Source organism: Heterodontus francisci, chromosome 3 (assembly GCF_036365525.1).
Source record: "Heterodontus francisci isolate sHetFra1 chromosome 3, sHetFra1.hap1, whole genome shotgun sequence".
Lineage (NCBI taxonomy): Eukaryota > Metazoa > Chordata > Chondrichthyes > Heterodontiformes > Heterodontidae > Heterodontus > Heterodontus francisci.
Window position 1 is genome coordinate 58,727,941 of NC_090373.1, and position 19,258 is coordinate 58,747,198.

Below are 19,258 nucleotides of genomic sequence, written 5' to 3' on the forward strand. Positions count from 1 at the left end.
ATCGCGTAGTAGATTTAATGCTACGCACATTGATGGAAGCAATCCTTACACCCATTTTTTTTAAAGTTAGTTGTTGCTTCCCATACCATTTGTCCTTGCTAGTCCCAGTCCTTCGGGATGTTCCTGCATACCCATCGTGTGTGCAAGCTGTTTCACATTAGTTGGGTGAAACCCCTCCTGGTTTTTCATGCAGGGTTTGTTCCGCGGGGGTGACATCGGGAAGGTCTTGTAGGCAGCAAGAATTGGGTTGTCCTCTGCTGCTTCCCTCTGTTCCTCCTCGAAAACATCACTGCTCCCGGCTTCCCGGAGCTGAGGTGCGGCAGACGTGTCTTTGCTCCCGGTGTCCCGGAGCTGAGATGCATTGGCCACGTCGTTACGTGTGGTGCTTTGGGGTTGGGGCACGCCGGGCCCATCACAGCTTCCCGTGCCCGGGGGCTGGGATCCTTTATCTTCCATCTCCTTGGAGTTCTGCCACCTCTTTTGAAGGGGCTATATCATGTATACTTTTTTTTAATTTCCAAAATATACTTTATTCGTAAAAATCTGCAAAAATTACATTGCCAAACAGTTTCCTTCTATTCTATCATGAGTTTCTTCACAACCCTTCCATTTCACTATTGTCATGCCAATTACAGTTTTACATTTACAGCAAATGAAAATATCAACGATACAGTTCGAGGGGTTTCCCATGGATCCAGCCCCTCCGTTCAGCTTGGTGGGGGTCATTACACTGTGGTCTTTCCCCATTGAGCCTTTGCTGCGGCTGCCCCAAGCTTTAGTGCGTCCCTCAGCACGTAGTCCTGGACCTTGGAATGTGCCAGTCTGCAACATTCGGTGGTGGACAACTCTTTGCGCTGGAAGACCAGAAAGTTTCGGGCTCATCGCTTCTCGGCCTTTTGGTTAAGATCAAGTGTAGTATCTGTTCTTATCGGTACTTATTTGATTGAGAAGAGACCATGATCATTGCCTTTTAATCCTGGGGAAGCTTTGTGTAAGATGGCTATAACCAATTTTCGAGCTTCGGGCCAGGGAGTGCGCAACACCGTTCGGGTGGTCGTGAAGGACAAGGAAGGAGAGGCACCGGTCGATCGCACCTTCATCAAGAAAATTCTCTTCGATTGCTGCGGATTTCAAGCGACGGACGTCTTCTGCCTGCAGGATTTCCCCAGCAGTGGATACTTCGACGTGACGTTCCGGAACGTGGCGGGATGCATCAAGTTCCTGAAGGCGTTCAAGGAGAAAGGGGACCGGGCGCCACTGTCGATCCTCACGGCAGAGCCGCTCTTCGTATACATAACCACAATTTATAGCCTGCACCATTTAACATCTGAAATGTAATACAAGTTTAATGGTGTTTTGTTACTGAAAGTAGAAACACTGTACAGTCAATGTAACTTAACTATATGATTTGATGCATACATTTATGTAGCCCCTTGCTCTTCCATGTTTTCTTTCATGTTACATATATATATATATATATATAGGCCTCAATATTAATGTCTGATGTACATTACAAATTTAATGGTGTATTTGTGCATTGAAACATGCAAATTCAAGTAAAGTAAATGTTTGACAATATATATGTACCACTTATTTCTAAGTTCAGAACGACCATATTTATTGTCATGTTCTCTTTAAAAAGTGCATTTCTTTCTAGTAAGTCTCTCATTTCATCAAACACTTAATTTAATTTCAGAATTTAATAAATAAAACAATGTAATTTTCTGTTGCATGTTGCAGATGTTCAAAACAACACGCCGTCTATAATCACAATTAGTGGCAATACTATGTGAACTCCAATTAAAAATCCCCAAGAAGTGTTATCTATAAATTTTGTTTTAGAATTTTAAAAGAAAACTCAGAACATGTTTAATCTTCTTAAGCTCTTTAGGAAAGCTAATTTTAATAAAATCATTAGAACTCAAAACTGACTTGCAGTTTTGAACACAGTTCCAAGCACAATCTGTTCAGTGCTTTATATTTGCATCAAACTTAAATCTCAAAATCCCCACCTATCTATTCAATTCGATCAACTCCCCTCATAGAAAACTTAGCAACTGAACGCTGGAAAGAGGCACACTCAAATGCCTGCGCACAGAACTTTACAATACATCAAACTCCTTAATCACATTGTACCTCAAAGCTCAGAAGATGCAGTGCCGCAACAGCATGAGAAACAACAGCCAAACAATCATATTAAAAGTTGGCAGAAGTGGACAAGACTTAACTTTCTGTGGAAAGTTTATTTCATATCTACCAACCAAATACAGCAATTTCATGCTATGCAATGCATTTCAATAGTGAGCCAGACACCAAGGTGCTATATTCGTGAAGCTAACGGAGCTGTGCATGTCAGACAGCAACTTTTGGATTTCCGCATTTAACCACGCATCTGCCCTCATCTGAAGTTTATATGTTTGTGCTTAAATTATGTTCAAGCAAATTATGACTCAATGAATCTTTGATTCAATAAATGTGAAGAAACTAAATACATTTTCTTAATTTGAAGTGACTTGATACAAAAAACTTTTGGCCTGAATTCCTGTTAATTTAAATTATGCAATGTATGTAACATATCAGGACTAAACTATAAAACTTGATCAGATTATTATATAACTTGGATTGTTACAAATTTAACTCGGATACTTCTTGGGGAACATAAGTCTCAGTTGCTCCTTTAAGTATCTACGCTTTTTACTTTTATGGGAGTTGACCTCTTGGAATATCTGCTTGTGTCCTATTATAACCTGTCATAGAGTTATACAGCACAGAAACAGGCCCTTCGGCCCACCGTACCGGCCATCAATCACCTATATATTCTAATCCCATTTTCCAGCACTTGACCTGTAGCCTTGTATGCTATAGCGTTTCAAGTGCTCATCTAAATACTTCTTAAATAGTGTGAGGGTTCCTGTCTCTACCACCCCTTCAGGCAATGTATTCCAGATTCCAACCACCCTCTGGGTGCAAAAAGTTTTCCTCAAATCCCCTCTAAACCTCCTGCCCCTTGCCTTAAATCTATGCCCCCTGGTTATTGACACCTCCCCTAAGGGAAAAAGTTTCTTCCTATCTACCTTGTCTATGCCCCTCATAATTTTGTCCATCTCAATCAGGGCCCCCCCCCCCAGCCTTCTCTGCTCTAAGGAAAACAACCTAACTAGCTTTTTACAGCTCCAACATAACCTACCTGTTCTTGTATTCTATGCCTCGGCTAATAAAGGCAAGTATCCCATGTGTCTTCCTAACCACATTATCTACCTGTGCTGCTGCCTTCAGTGATCTATGGACAAGTACACCAAGGTCCCTCTGTACTTCCTGGGGTCCTACCATCCATTGTATATTCTCTTGCTTTGTTAGTCCTCCGAAAATGCATCACCTCACACTTCTCAGGATTAAATTCCATTTGCCACTGCTCTGCCCATTTTACCAGCCCAGCTATATAGTCCTGTAATCTAAGGCTTTCCTCCCTCACTATTTACGATTATAGCAATAATATGCCTTTGAGTTAAACTGGATATTTATATCTTTTGCATGTGTACTTCTATAATCTTTGCAAAGGCTGACAAAATAAATACTTGGTGGAAGAGGTTTGATGCAAATTGTTGAGCTACATTGATGTTAAGCAACATCAATATAAGGTAGTCACCAAGAAATCAAATAGGGAATTCAGAAGAAACTGTGATGATGATGTGGAACTTGCTACCACAAGTAGTTGAGGCAGATAGAATGATGCATTTAAGGCAAGGCTAGATAAGCATATGAGGGAGAAGAGAATAGAGGGTTATGCTGATAGATGAGGAAGGATGTGAGGAGGTAAAGGCCTGCTACCTGACCCAAACCCGACGACATGTGTCGGGGTCGGGTCACTCTTCTGTTCCGGCTTTCAGGCTCGGGTGGGTCCGGGTCCGGGTCGCACGCACAAAGTAAGTATTACATTTTGCTCTGCTGGGAAGTGTTAAATGTTGAAAAGCCTACCTGAGCTGGGAGTCCAGGATGTCAAGGAGGGAAACTGAGTGCGCAGTGAGCGTCTCTATGACGTCATCAGGCTCATGCTGCACCTTCCTGCAGATTCAGAGTTGCAAGGTAGGTAAGGGAAGCATTCTGGTAGTTGGGTCGGGCGCGGGAAAAAAATGGAGAGACTCTGGCCGGATCGGGCTCAGGTCCGATGTGGTTCTGTCGGGTCGGGTTTTTTTTTCCCCTGACCTGAGCAGGCCCTTAGGAGGAGGCTCAAGTGGAGCCAAAATGGACTGGTTGGGACGAATGGCCTGTTTCTGTGCTGTAGATTCTACGTAACATTTCATAGCAAGTGAACATACAGATCAATACTTATGATCAGTATCATTTTGTTCATTCACTACAACTTATCTTCACATGCTATGATATAAAGGATTGCCTTGCTTCCCATTTATTTGAGTCATCTTACTTCTCTTAAGCAAGAGATGTTGCAGCTATTCTTAAGTGTCTCTAACCTCTTCACCTAAACAAAGACTCTTGCAGCTGTCCCTTGGACAAGCCTGACTTGGCATACTTTTCTTCATGGCCTGATTATAGTGTCAACTCTTTTAGTCAAAAAGGTTATTTTCCACCCAAGCAGAATGCACCAGCCTAACTTCTAAATGAATTTAAATAAATGAGTTGTCACAGCAGCAATAGTGTGAATGATAGTGTTAAATTACCTTTTATTGTCTCCAGTATGCTGGTTCAGTTGGAATGTCTGCATCTTAATCCAAATCTCCCAGTCTTGCTGTCCTGTGAATTTAACCCCTTGAGAACTAAACTGAGCTCCATGGTGGCACTTTTTTTTTACAAAATGGGACAGCAAAGTGGGACATAGAAATCCTGAAATGTGACGTGGATTGAACTTGCCAATGGCAAGCTACTTTGCATCTTTAATGAAGGTAAATACTAAGTGGAAGTGCTTTCAATATATTTCTTCCTGCCTCCACCTTATTAGGGATGGGCAATAAATGCTGGCCTGGCCAGTGACGCCTACATCCCATGAATGAATAAAAAAAAACCTCCCAACCCAAAAAATTCAGTTTAAAACGGCAGCTCATGTTCAGTTGTTATTTTTTCTATATCCCACAGGATTTTCTTGTAATTTTTATTTTCAGGAACTCAAGCAGGACTTGAGCCCTCAAATCTTCTCTGTAACCCCTACATGGGAATTGCTTTTTTGAATAAAATTTTTTAAAATATGAAGTGTTGGAGAATCTTTTTCACTTGCAACTATATAAACAGGCAGATGCTGCAAGGTATTTGCCAGCAGAATGGGACTTTACTGGATGAAAGTGGGTGTACAGATCTTGATCCTGTACATTTGTCTAGTGAAACTCTGCTGGTAGTGGAACTATTCAGTTTCTTCCCTAAACTATTGATGTAAATCATAGAGCAAGAGATGCAATTTATTTCTTTATCTTTTACATGTGACAAAAATGATCTGCATCTCTTCATTTTTCATTAAGATGGTGCTCCTTTTTAAAAAAAAAAAGAAAATAACCAATAGACATCTGTTTCAAGTCAACTCCAGCAGTAGAGTTTGGTTCACATTTCCACTCAAAGGGCAGCTGCTCACTATTGAATTGTGAAGAAGATACATTCATGAAAATTGACCTTATGGAAACAGTGCCACTACTGTGTTCAGACAGCTGGCTGCCAGCCTGTTGTTGACCAGTGACAGCTGGTCCAGTCAGCCACACCTTAGAAAAAATGAAAAGTGATATTCTTAGCTCATATCTAAGTGTGTTAAAAGGGGATGAATACTTGGCATTGTGAATAAAATAGCTTGTACAGTTCTTTAGTGACTACTTTTACAGTTAATGGCTTTGTAATTGGAGACGACGATGTCTGGAAATGTCCAAACGTTTCATCTGCTAATCAGTTCTTTGTATTATTAAAGGACAAACCAGAAGTTCTGTAATGAGCAACTATTCTTTTTTTTTTAAGCATTGCACTTTTGCATTCAGTTAATGGGTTTGCTCTGTTTTATTTTTCCCTTTGCTTCCATCAGGGATTAAAGTATATGTATCTGTTCAAGTGCCTTACAGAGCTGATGTTTTTAAAAAAAAATCTCCATTTAAACGTTAAGGAAATATGCACTACATTTTATGTTGAGTTAATGTCATTCTTGGTAACCAGTAATATACTGTTAACAACTGAAAAGGCAATGCTATAATATTCAGATTTTCCTTTTCATTAATACTGTTTGGTTGAAGTTCTTTTCCACTGTATACTCCCTACTGGTACCTGGTAGGAATGCCATAAAAGATGCTAATGTGAAAGTGATAGGGCAATTTCTTTTTAAAGAAGCACTGGTAAGATGTATTGATTGGGCCATTGCAGTATGTATCATTTAAACTGCCAAATTTGAGCTGCAATTGTATCTTGTAGAGTTTTGAACTTACTCCATGGTGAAATTCATCATATACTAAGTATGTATTAAAGTTTAGTAATTTTATACATGAGTATTAAGTGGTTGCTCTCAGAACTAAACCAGTTTAGTACAAGTATAATACATAGATCTGGCATTTATTGTTGTTTCTGCTTGTCAACAATGTCTTAGAATGACAATTTTACAGTGCAGAAACAGGCTATTTAGCACAGTAGGTCTATGCCAGTGTTTATGCTCCGCATGAGTCTCCTCCCACCTTACTTCAGCTCATCTGATCATATCCTTCTATTCCTTTCTCCCTCATGTACTATCTGAAATAATTTTACACTGCATCGCTGCTTATTACCTCAATCACTCAATGTGATAACGAATTTCACATTCTTGTCATTCCGAGTAAAGAAGTTCATCCTGAATTGCTTATTGGATTTATTAGTGGTTATCTTATATTTATTGATTCTGCCACAAGTGGGAACGTCTTCTCTACATCAACCCCATCAAACCCCTTTATAATTTAACGACCTTTATCAGGGCAACACTTAGTTTTTTCTTTTCTAGATTAAAGAACCCCAGCCTGTTTTGTCTTCCTGTTTAGTTGTACCCTATCAATTCTGTTATAATCTTTGTAAATCTTAATTGCACTTCCTCCAGTGCTTCGTCCTTTTTGTAACATGAAAATCAAACCACTCTTGTGGTCTAACCAAGATTCTATATAAGCTTAACATGATTTCTCTGCTTTTGAATTCTAGTCCTCTAGAAATTAATCCCAGTGCTTTGTGTAATCTTTTTATGGCTTTGTTAGCTTGCATTAATACTTCTAGTGCTTTGTGAATCTGTACCCCTAGATCCCCATGAATGAATAAATTATAAATAAAAGATTCACAGCATTTATTGCCCATCCCTAAGTGCCCTTGAGAAGGTGGTGGTGGGCCACCTTCTGGTATATCCATAATGATGGGTAGGGAGCTTCCATGATTTTGACCCAGCGACCTTCAAGGAACAGCGCTATATTTCCAAGTCAAGATCGTCTGTGACTTGGAGGGGAACTTGCAGGTGGAGGTCTTCCAATGCACCTGCTGCCCTTGTTCTTCTAGGTGGTAGAGATCATGGGTTTGAAAGATGCTGTTGAAGCCTTGGCGAGTTGCTACAGTGCATCTTGTAGCTGGTACACACTACAGTCACGTTGGGCCTGTGATGGAGGGAGCAAATATTTTAGGTGGAGGATATGGTGCCGTTCAGGCGAACTGCTTAGTCCTGGATAGTGTCGAGCTTCTTGAGTGTTGCTGGAGCTACCTCATCCAGGCAAGCGGAGAGTATTCCATCACACTCCTGACTTGTCGTTTAGATGGTGGAAAGGCTTTGGGGAGTCAGGTGAGTTACTCGCCGCAGAATACCCAGCCTCTGACTTCTTGTAGGCACAGTATTTGTGGTTGGTCAATGGTGAAACCCCACCCCACCAAGAGTACTGAAGGTAGAGGAATTGATGATGGTAAGGCCATTGATTGTCAAAGGGAAGTGAAGAGGATGATCATTGCCTGGCACTCGTGTAGCCTGAATGTTGTTTGCCACATAGTGGCCCAAAGCTGTCAAGGTCTTTCTCTATTCTGTTTAGACCTTTATTTTCCAAGCGGAGGGTGGCCTCCTTATTCCTTGGATTTATATAGCATATTTAATGTGGAAATATGTCATAAGGTGCTTCATAGAGTCATGACTAAAATACAGATGCTGGGTTAGAGTCGGAGTTTAGGAATAGGGTCAAAAGTGTCAGAGGTGGGTTTTAAGGAGAGACTTAAAGGAGTAGATACATTTTGGTATAGGGAGAGAATAGAAGACACTGACTGAAGGAATGGTGTGGAAAAAGGTGTACAGAGGCTGGAGTCTGACGTTTTGAGTTCAAAGGAAGCTGTAGCACAGGAGGAGATTACAGGCATTGGGGAGAAGTGATGCCATTGGGAGTTTAAATACAATAAGAATTTTAAAGGCAAAAATTATCATTGAATTAATCAACGAGACGCATTTCGGAATTTTTGAAAGAGGTGGAAAAGCAGCAGCAGATAAGGACCAGGGAGGGCCAAGGCCATGGGAGAGGATCACTAGTACACATTCCTACCCAAAGCAGCATGCTTATCACTCTACTGTCACAATAAAGTGACAATGGCACACAGGTTTTGCAACAAGCTGCCTCCAGGTAATACCATAAGATTTGCAACGATGATGCAGTTTGCAGTTTATTTTAATTTTTTTTTATTCGTTCAAGGGATGTGAGCGTTGCTGGCAAGGCCAGCATTTGTTGCCCATCCCTAATTGCTCTTGAGAAGGTGGGGGTAAGGCTGCCTCCTTGAACTACTGCAGTCCATGTGGTGTGAATCAGTTATGGAATTAAAGTGGTTATGCTACTGGACTAGTTGAGGTAGAGTTCAAATGCAACTATGGCAGTTCCGAAACTAAACTCAATAAATTTGCTAATGTGTGGGCTAACACCAGAAAAATAACCATGACTGCCTATGGATTGTCATAAAAATACAGCTGGTTCACTAATGTCCTTCAGGAAATGGAGCCTGCCACGCCTACCTAGTCTAGCCTACACGTGATTCCAGTCTCACACTATGTGGGTCACTTTTAGTGCTCTAGGCATATTAGGACAAGGCTTGGACAATCCTTCAAAGTCTTCCTCACTAATAGCTGATGGTGTCCAAATTGGGAGAACTGACACTGGCTAGTTTGGGAGCAGTCTGAAATTGTTGTGTGCACATAATAGTAATAATCAGCTAATATCTCCGGGTTCTGTAACGCATGTTTCTGCCATAGTTGAGGGTAAAAAAGATTTGCATTTGTATCGCATCTTTTGACCATTGGATGTCTTAATGCCCTTCACAGCCAATCGAGTACTTTTAAAGTGTAGTCACGATTGTAATGCAGGAAACGCAGCATCCACTTTGCGCAGAGCAAGCTCCCACAGATAGCAACATGGTAATAACCAGATAATCTGTTTTGCTGATGTTGATTGAGGGCTAAATATTTGCCAGGACACCAGGGATAACTAAAAGCAAAATACTGCAGATGCTGGAAATCTGAAATAAAAACAAGAAATGCTGGAAATACTCAGCAGGTCTGGCAGCATCTGTGGAGAGAGAAGCAGAGTTAACATTTCAGGTCAGTGATCCTCTCTCTCGCTCTCTCTCGCGCTCTTGCGCTCGCTCTTGCTCTCGCGCTTTCGCTCTCTCTCTCGTGCTTTCGCTCTCTCTCTCTCTCTCTCTCTCTCTCGCTCGTGCTCGCTCTCTCTCTCTCTTGCTCTCTCTCTCTTGCTCTCTCTCTCTTGCTCGCTCTCTCTTGCTCGCTCTCTCTCTCTCTCTCTCTCTCTCGCTCTCTCTCTCTCGCTCTCTCGCTCTCGCTCTCTCGCTCTCGCTCTCTCGCTCTCTCTCTCTCGCGCTCGCTCTCTCGCGCTCGCTCTCTCTCTCTCTCGCGCTCGCTCTCCCTCTCTCTCGCGCGCTCGCTCTCCCTCTCTCTCTCGCGCTCGCTCTCCCTCTCTCTCTCGCGCTCGCTCTCCCTCTCTCTCTCGCGCTCGCTCTCCCTCTCTCTCTCGCGCTCGCTCTCCCTCTCTCTCTCGCGCTCGCTCTCCCTCTCTCGCGCTCGCTCTCCCTCTCTCTCTCGCGCTCGCTCTCCCTCTCTCTCTCGCGCTCGCTCTCCCTCTCTCTCTCGCGCTCGCTCTCCCTCTCTCTCTCGCGCTCGCTCTCCCTCTCTCTCTCGCGCTCGCTCTCCCTCTCTCTCTCGCGCTCGCTCTCCCTCTCTCTCTCGCGCTCGCTCTCCCTCTCTCTCTCGCGCTCGCTCTCCCTCTCGCTCTCGCGCTCGCTCTCCCTCTCGCTCTCGCGCTCGCTCTCTCTCTCGCTCTCCCTCTCTCGCCCGCTCTCCCTCTCTCGCGCTCTCCCTCTCTCGCGCTCTCCCTCTCTCGCGCTCTCCCCCTCTCGCCCGCTCTCCCCCTCTCGCCCGCTCTCCCCCTCTCGCCCGCTCTCCCCCTCTCGCCCGCTCTCCCCCTCTCGCCCGCTCTCCCCCTCTCGCCCGCTCTCCCCCTCTCGCCCGCTTTCCCCCCTCGCCCGCTCTTCCTCTCTCGCCCGCTCTCCCCCTCTCGCCCGCTCTCCCCCTCTCGCCCGCTCTCCCCCTCTCGCCCGCTCTCCCCCTCTCGCCCGCTCTCCCCCTCTCGCCCGCTCTCCCTCTCTCGCCCGCTCTCGCCCGCTCGCGCTCTCGCTCTCTCGCCCGCTCGCGCTCTCGCTCTCTCGCGCTCTCGCTCTCTCGCGCTCTCGCTCTCTCGCGCTCTCGCTCTCTCGCGCTCTCGCGCTCTCTCGCCCGCGCTCTCTCGCTCGCGCTCTCGCTCGCGCTCTCTCTCGCGCTCTCTCTCTCGCGCTCTCTCTCGCGCTCTCTCTCGCGCTCGCTCATTTTTCTGCCATAGTTGAGGGTAAAAAAGATTTGCATTTGTATAGCATCTTTCATGACCATTGGATGTCTTAATGCCCTTCACAGCCAATCGAGTACTTTTAAAGTGTAGTCACGATTGTAATGTAGGAAACGCAGCATCCACTTTGCGCAGAGCAAGCTCCCACAGATAGCAACATGGTAATAACCAGATAATCTGTTTTGCTGATGTTGATTGAGGGCTAAATATTTGCCAGGACACCAGGGATAACTAAAAGCAAAATACTGTAGATGCTGGAAATCTGAAATAAAAACAAGAAATGCTGGAAATACTCAGCAGGTCTGGCAGCATCTGTGGAGAGAGAAGCAGAGTTAACATTTCAGGTCAGTGATCCTCGCTCTCGCGCTCGCTCTTGCTCTCTCTCTCGCGCTCGCTCTTGCTCTCTCTCTCGCGCTCGCTCTTGCTCTCTCTCTCGCGCTCGCTCTTGCTCTCTCTCTCGCGCTCGCTCTTGCTCTCTCTCTCGCGCTCGCTCTTGCTCTCTCTCTCGCTCTCGCTCGCGCTCTCTCGCTCGCGCTCTCTCGCTCGCGCTCTCTCGCTCGCGCTCTCTCGCGCTCTCTCGCTCGCGCTCTCTCGCTCGCGCTCTCTCGCTCGCGCTCTCTCGCTCTCGCTCGCGCTCTCGCGCTCTCTCTCTCGCTCTCGCTCGCGCTCTCGCTCGCGCTCTCGCTCGCTCTCTCGCGCTCGCTCTCTCGCGCTCGCTCTCGTGCTCGCTCTCTCTCGCTCTTGCTCGCTCTCGTGCTCGCTCTCGTGCTCTCTCTCCGCTCTCTCCTCTCGCTCGCTCGCTCTCCTCTCGCTCGCTCGCTCTCCTCTCCTCTCGCTCGCTCTCCTCTCCTCTCGCTCGCTCTCCTCTCTCGCGCTCCTCTCTCGCGCTCCGCTCTCGCGCTCCTCTCTCGCGCTCTCGCGCTCCTCTCTCGCGCTCTCGCGCTCCTCTCTCGCGCTCTCGCGCTCCTCTCTCGCGCTCTCTCGCGCTCCTCTCTCGCGCTCTCTCGCGCTCCTCTCTCGCGCTCTCCTCGCTCGCGCTCTCCTCTCTCGCGCTCTCCCTCCTCTCTCGCGCTCTCCCTCCTCTCTCGCGCTCTCCCTCCTCTCTCGCGCTCTCCCTCCTCTCTCGCGCTCTCCCTCCTCTCTCGCGCTCTCCCTCCTCTCTCGCGCTCTCCCTCCTCTCTCGCGCTCTCCCTCCTCTCTCGCGCTCTCCCTCCTCTCTCGCGCTCTCCCTCCTCTCTCGCGCTCTCCCTCCTCTCTCGCGCTCTCCCTCCTCTCTCGCGCTCTCCCTCCTCTCTCGCGCTCTCCCTCCTCCCTCGCGCTCTCCCTCCTCCCTCGCGCTCTCCCTCCTCCCTCGCGCTCTCCCTCCTCCCTCGCGCTCTCCCTCCTCCCTCGCGCTCTCCCTCCTCCCTCGCGCTCTCCCTCCCCCCTCGCGCTCTCCCTCCCCCCTCGCGCTCTCCCTCCCCCCTCGCGCTCTCCCTCCCCCCTCGCGCTCTCCCTCCCCCCTCGCGCTCTCCCGCCCCCCTCTCGCTGTCCTCTCGCTTTCGCGCACACCCCCCCCTCCACCCCTTCTCTCTCCCCCTCCCCACCACAAGCTCCATTCCCTGGCCACCGACCCGATCCCCACCCTGGCCACTACCTGAAACTGAACCAATCTGTTGGCAACGTTTATGTCCTAATTAACTTGAGCTAAGCTTCCAACCCTATATTGTCGCCATTACTAAGATCTCCTGCTACCACCTCTGTAATATTGCCTGTCTCTGCCCTTTCCTCTGTTGAAACTTTCATTTTCATTCATTCATGGGATGTGGGTGTCGCTGGCTAGGACAGCATTTATTGCCCATCCCTAGTTGCCCTTGAGAAGATGGTGGTGAGACGCCTTCTTGAACCACTGTATTCCATGTTGGATAGATAAACCCACCGTGCTGGTAGGAAGGGAGTTCCAGGATTTTGACCCAGTGACAGTGAAGGAACAAAGATATAGTTCCAAGTCGGGTGGTGTGTGGCTTGAAGGGGAACTTGCAGGTGGTGGTGTTCCCATGCATCTGCTACCCTTGTTCTTCTAGATGATCGAGGTTGTGGGTTTGCAAGGTGCTGTCTAAGGAGAGTTGATGAGCTGCTGCAGTGCATCATGTAGATGGTACACACTGCTGCCACTGTGTGTCAGTGGTGGAGGGAGTAAATGTTTGTGAATGGGGTGCCAATCAAGAGGGCTATTTTGTCCTGGATAGTGTCGAGCTTCTTGAGTGTTGTTGGAGCTGCACCCTTCCATCACACTCCTGACTTGTGCCTTGTAGATGGTGGATTGGTTTTGGGGAATCGGGAGGTGAGTTACTCGTCACAGGATTCCTAGCCTGTGACCTGCTCTTGTAGCCATGGTATTTATATGGCTACTCCAGTTCAGTTTCTGGTCAATGGTAATCCCCAGGATGATGTTAGTGGGTATTCAGCAATGTTAATTCCATTGAATGCCATGGGGAGATGGTTAGATTCTCTCTTGTTGGAGATGATCATTGCCTGGCACCGTGTGGCACGTATGTTACTTGCCACTTATCAGCCCAGGTCTTGCTGCATTTGTACATGGACGACTTCCAGGCTCGACTATTCCAATGCTGTCCTGGCCAGCCTCATAAAACTGGTATCCTAACTTGCACTAAGCCCCGTTCATCCACCACTTCAGTGTTTGCTGACCTACATTGGCTCCCGAACCAGCTAGTTCAGCCCTATCCTCTTTTTCCGGATTGTGATATGAGATTTCCCAATTGGAAAATCAGTTGCATCACCTCTTGTAATATGTAGTTGAGGTACACGAGATATGCTATTGGTAGCGTTGCATTGAGGTACAGATCAGCCATGATCTAATAGAATGATGGAGCCATTTCTAGGGACTGAATGGCCTGCTCCTGTTCCTATCTTCCACTCTGCATCCTAGGTGATATGAGGCTCGCATATGAGAGTAACTTTGGATGCTAAACTCAAGAAAATAACTGGTATAAAAATCCAACAATCTGACTGATTCATAAATGTTCAACTATATGACATACATTCTCTGCCCATCACAGCATTTTTAAATGTTGTTTTTTCATCCTTCTCTGCTCTTGCAAATGCTATGGCATAATCTTGTTCTTTGGAAACTAATGATTAGCTGCAAATTTTCTTCCTTCAGCACCCTGAGTTTTGTGATCTATTTTTATGTTCTCTGCTGCTCTGATTTCCCTGTGGCAATGGAAGTTACTGAAAGAATGAATTGTGAGCCTGCATGGGTGGGCTCCTCAACCTACTGGTAGCCAGAAATTAGTATTCTTTGTACTTCTGGTTTCTAATTTTTATATTGCTATTGATGTGCTGCCTCTGGAGGTGTTCACAGATTTCTTCAGCTGTGTCTTGTCCTTTCTGGCAACCGGGTGCGAGCTTATTTAGCATGCTATTGCTGAAAATGGGCCTGCCATCAGCAGCAGCAGCATTCTTAAGAATCACAGAATCGTTGCAGTGCAGAAGGAGGCCATTTGGCTCATCGTGTCCATGCCGGCTCTGAAACAGCAACTCCCTCCTTCTCCCCATAACCCTGCACATTCTTCCTTTTCATATAACTGTCTAATTCCCTTTTGAATGCTTCAATCGAACCTGCCTCCACCACGTTCTCAGGCAGCGCATTCCAGACCTTAACCACTCGCTGCATGAAAAAGTTTTTCCTCATGTCACTTTTGCTTCTCCTACCAAATACTTTAAATCTGTGCCCTCTCGTTCTCGATCCTTTCATGAGTGGGAGCAATTTCTCTCTATCTACTCTGTCCAGATCTCTCATGATTTTGAATACTTCTATCAAAGCACCTCTCGGCCTTCTCCTCCGAGGAAAACAGTCCTAACTTTTCCAATCTATCTTCATAACTGAAATTCCTCATCCCTGTAACCTTTCTCGTGAATCTTTTCTGTACTCTCTCCAATGCCATCACGTCTTTCCTAAAGTGCGGTGCCCAGAATTGGACGCAATGCTCCAGCTGATATACAAGTTCAACATAACTTCCTTGCTCATGTACTCTATGCCCGTATTAATAAAGCCTAGGGTACTGTATGCTTAATTAACTGCTCTCTCAACCTGTCCTGCCACCTTCAATGACTTATGCACATATACACGTAGGTCCCTCTGCTCCTGCACCCCCTTTAGAATTATATGCTTTATTCTGTATTGTCTCTTCATGTTCTTCCTACCAAAATGAATCACTTTGCATTTCTCTGCATTGAACTTCTCATCTGCCACCTGTCTGCCCATTCCACCAACTTGTCTATGTTCTTTGAAGTTCTACACTATCCTCCTCACAGTTCACAATACTTCCAAGTTTTGTATCTTCTGCAAACTTTGAAATTGTGCCCTGTACACCAAGGTCTAGGTCATTAATATACATCAGGAAAAGCAAGGGTCCGAACACTGATCCCTGGGGAACTCCACTGCAAACCTTTCTCCAGCCTGAAAAACATCCATTAATCACTACTCTTTGTTTCCTGTCACTCAGCCAATTTCGTATCCATGTTTCTACCGACCCTTTTATTCCGTGAGCTATAACTTTGCTCACAAGTCTGTTGTGTGGCACTGTATCAAATGTCTTTTAAAAGTCCAGCTACACAACATCAACAGCATTGCCCTCATCAACCCTCTCTGTTACCTCCTCAAAGAACTCCAGCAAGTTCATTAAACATGATTTTCCCTGAAGAAATCCATGCTGGCTTTCTTTAATTAACCCACATTTGTCCATGTGACTATTAATTTTGTCCCGAATTATTTTTTTCTAGAAGTTTCCCCACCACTGAAGTTAAACTGACTGGCTTGTAGTTGCTGGGCTTATCTTTACACCCTTTTTTTGAACAAGGGTGTAACGTTTGCAATTCTCCGGTCCTTCGGCACCACCTCCGAGTCAATACCGGGGATATTTCAGAGTACTCAGAATAAGTATATTCCTACTATAAAGAAAAATTGTAAGGGAAGAACCCACCATCTGTGGTTAACTAAAGAAGTTAAGGAAAGCATCAAACTTAAGGAAAAAGCATGTAATTGCGCAAAGATGAGTGGCAGGTCAGATGATTGGTCAGAATATAAAGAACAGCAGAGAATGACTAAAAGGTTAATCAGGAGAAAGAGATTAAGAGTATGAGAGGAAGCTAGCTAGAAATGTAAAAACAGAACGAGTTTCTGCAGGTATTTAAAAAGGAAAAGAGTAAGTAAAGTGTGTGTTGGTCCTCTGGAGCGTGAGAGTGGGGAGTAAATAGTAGATAATAAGGAAATGGCGGATGAAACGAACAAATATATTGCTTCTGTCTTCACTATAGAGAATAAAAAACACATTCCAGTAATAGCTGTAAATCAGGAGGTGGAAGGAAGAGAGGAACTTGGTGAAATTACAATCACTAGGGAAACAGTACTGAGCAAACTGATGGAGCTGCGACTGACAATCCCCCGGATCCTGATGGGCTTCATCCTAGGGTCTTAAAAGTGGTGGCTAGTGAGGTAGTAGATACATTGGTGTTAATTTTCCAAAATTCACTGGATTCTGGAAAGGTTCCATCAGACTGGAAAGTAGCAAATATAACCGCTCTATTCAAGAAATTCAAGAAGGGGGCGGGGGGAAGACAGAAAACCTATAGGCCAGTTAGCTTGACGTCTGTCGCAGGGAAGGTGTTAGAATCGATCATTAAGGAGGCTGTAGCTGGGCACATAGAAAAACTCAAGGTAATCGGGAATAGTCAGCATGGTTTTGTAAAAGGGAAATCATGTCTAACCAATTTATTGGAGTTCTTGGAAGGAGTAACGTGCTGTGGATAAAGGGGAACTGGTGGATGTATTGTACTTAGATTTCCAGAAGGCATTTGACAAGGTGCCACATAAAAGATTATTGCGCAATGTAGGAGCTCATGGTGTTGGGGTAACTTATTCGCATGGATAGAAGATTGTTTTCTGCCAGCCAGCCAGAGTATGCATAAATGGATAATTTTTCTGATCGGCAGGATGTGATGAATGGAGTCCTGCAGGGACATCAATCACTTAGATGAGGGCAGCGATGGTTTGGTAGCTAAATTTGCAGATGACACAAAGGTTGCAGACTGATTATAGATAGGCTGAGTGAGTGGGCAAAAATCTGGCAGATGGAGTATAATGGTGGAAAATGTGAAGTAGTTCATTTTGGCAGGAAGAATAAAAAAGCAGAGTGTTGCTTAAATGGAGAACGACTGAAGAATTCCAAGGTGCAGAGGGATCTAGGTGTTCTCGTGCATGAGTCATAAAAGATCAGTATGCAGGTACAGCAAGTATTAAAGAAGGCTAATGGAATGCTATCCTTTATTACGAGAGGAATTGAAAATATTTCAGTTATACAGGGCATTGGTGAGATCACATCTCGAATACTGTGTGCAGTTTTGGTCTCATTATTTAAGGAAGGATGTAAATGTGTTGGAGGCGGTTCAGAGGAAGTTTATTAGATTGATACCTGGAATGAGTGGGTTGTCTTGAGGAAAGGTTGGACAGACTGGGTTTATCTTCACTGGAGGTAAGAAGAGTGAGGGGAGACTTGATTGAAGTATACAAGATTCTGAACGATCTTGACAAGGTGGATGTGGAAAGGATGTTTCTTCTTTTGAGCACTGGTCTCTGGAAATGCGTGGAAGATAATTAATAGAAAAAAAAAAATCTTTGGGTGTCCAGTATTGTTGTACTGTGTAATCTTTGGATTACTCCCTGTGCCACGTGCCAGTGAGGCTAGAAATAGGAAGGTAGTGCAGCTAAACACGTGGCTGAGCAGCTGGTGTAGAAGGGAAGGTTTCAGATATCTGGACCATTGGGCTCTCTTCAGGGACAGATGGGACCTGTACAAGAAGGACGGGTTGCATCTAAACTGGAAGGGCACTAATATCCTGGCTGCAAGGTTTGCTAGCGTCACTCGGGAGGGTTTAAACTAGTGTGGCAGGGGGGTGGGAACCAGAGCAGTAGGACAGCTAGTGAAGTAAATGAGGAGGGCATAGTAAATAAGGCCAGTAGGACTAAGAGGAAGAGCAGGCAGGGAGATGTTGCTCAGCACAGCGGGACTGGTAGTCTGAAGTGCATTTGTTTCAATGCGAGAAGTATAACAGGTAAGGCAGATGAACTTAGAGCTTGGATTAGTACTTGGAAATATGATGTTGCTATTACAGAGACTTGGTTGAGGGAAGGGCAGGATTGGCAGCTAAATGTTCCAGGCTTTAGAAGCTTCAGGCGGGATAGAGGGGGATGTAAAAGGGGTGGGGGAGTTGCATTACTGGTTAAGGAGAATATCACAGCTGTACTGCGGGAGGACACCTCAGAGGGGTCATGCAGCGAGGCAATATGGGTGGAGCTCAGGAAAAGGAAGGGTGCAGTCACGATGTTGGGGGTTTACTACAGGCCTCCCAACAGCCAGCGGGAGGTAGAGGAGCAGATATGTAGACAGATTTTGGAAAGATGTAAAGGTAACAGGGTTGTGGTGGGTGATTTTAACTTCCCCAATATTGACTGGGACTCACTTAGTGCTAGGGGCTTGGATGGGGCAGAATTTGTGAGGAGCATCCAGGAGGGCTTCTTGAAACAATATGTAGATAGCCCAACTAGGGATGGGGCCATTCTGGACCTGGTATTGGGGAATGAGCCCGGCCAGGTGGTCGAAGTTTCAGTGGGGGAGCATTTCGGGAGCAGTGACCATAATTCCATAAGTTTTAAGGTACTTGTGGATAAGGATAAGAGTAGTCCTCGGGGGAAGGCTAATTATAACAATATTAGGCAGGAACTGAAGAATTTAGATTGGGGGTGGCTGTTTGAGGGCAAATCAACATCTGACATGTGGGAGTCTTTCAAATGTCAGCTGATTAGAATCCAGGACCAGCATGTTCCTGTGAGGAAGAAAGACAAGTTTGGCAAGTTTCGGGAACCTTGGATAACACGGGATATTGTGAGCCTAGTCAAAAAGAAAAAGGAAGCATTTGTAAGGGCTGGAAGGCTAGGAACAGATGAAGCACTTGAGGAATATCAAGACAGTAGGAAGGAACTTAAGCAAGGAGTTAGGAGGGCTAAAAGGGGTCATGAAAAGTCATTGGCAAACAGGATTAAGGAAAATCCCAAGGCTTTTTATACATATATAAAGAGCAAGAGGGTAACCAGGGAAAGGGTTGGCCCACTCAAGGACAGAGATGGGAATCTATGCGTGGAGCCAGAGGAAATGGGTGAGGTACTTTGCATCAGTATTCACCAAAGAGAAGGACTTGGTGGATGATGAGCCTAGGGAAGGGAGTGCAGATAGTCTCAGTCATCTCATTATCAAAAAAGAGGTGTTGGGTGTCTTGCAAAGCATTAAGGTAGATAAGTCCCCAGGGCCTGATGGGATCTACCCTAGAATACTGAGGGAGGCAAGGGAAGAAATTGCTGGGGCCTT

The 19,258-nt window shown here is 45.7% G+C and overlaps 2 protein-coding genes and 2 pseudogenes across 2 annotated transcripts in view; 2 read left to right on the forward strand and 2 right to left on the reverse strand.

Annotated features, from left to right (window-relative positions):
* The window catches only part of LOC137353491 (RNA-binding protein 25-like), a 73,948-nt gene extending 69,410 nt beyond the window's left edge, over positions 1 to 4,538 (reverse strand). The window contains exon 1 of the mRNA XM_068019826.1: positions 4,470 to 4,538. Coding sequence (XP_067875927.1) covers positions 4,470 to 4,538 — 69 coding nt within the window. The remainder of the gene's footprint in view (positions 1 to 4,469) is intronic.
* LOC137356728 (arf-GAP with SH3 domain, ANK repeat and PH domain-containing protein 2-like) overlaps positions 1 to 19,258 on the forward strand; it is a 234,595-nt gene that overhangs the window by 97,079 nt on the left and 118,258 nt on the right. Inside the window, exons 3-4 of the mRNA XM_068022455.1 lie at positions 5,705 to 5,742; positions 17,199 to 17,205. Coding sequence (XP_067878556.1) covers positions 5,705 to 5,742; positions 17,199 to 17,205 — 45 coding nt within the window. The remainder of the gene's footprint in view (positions 1 to 5,704; positions 5,743 to 17,198; positions 17,206 to 19,258) is intronic.
* On the forward strand, positions 881 to 989 carry LOC137368104 (U2 spliceosomal RNA; annotated as a pseudogene).
* Positions 9,809 to 10,281, reverse strand: LOC137356719 (octapeptide-repeat protein T2-like; annotated as a pseudogene).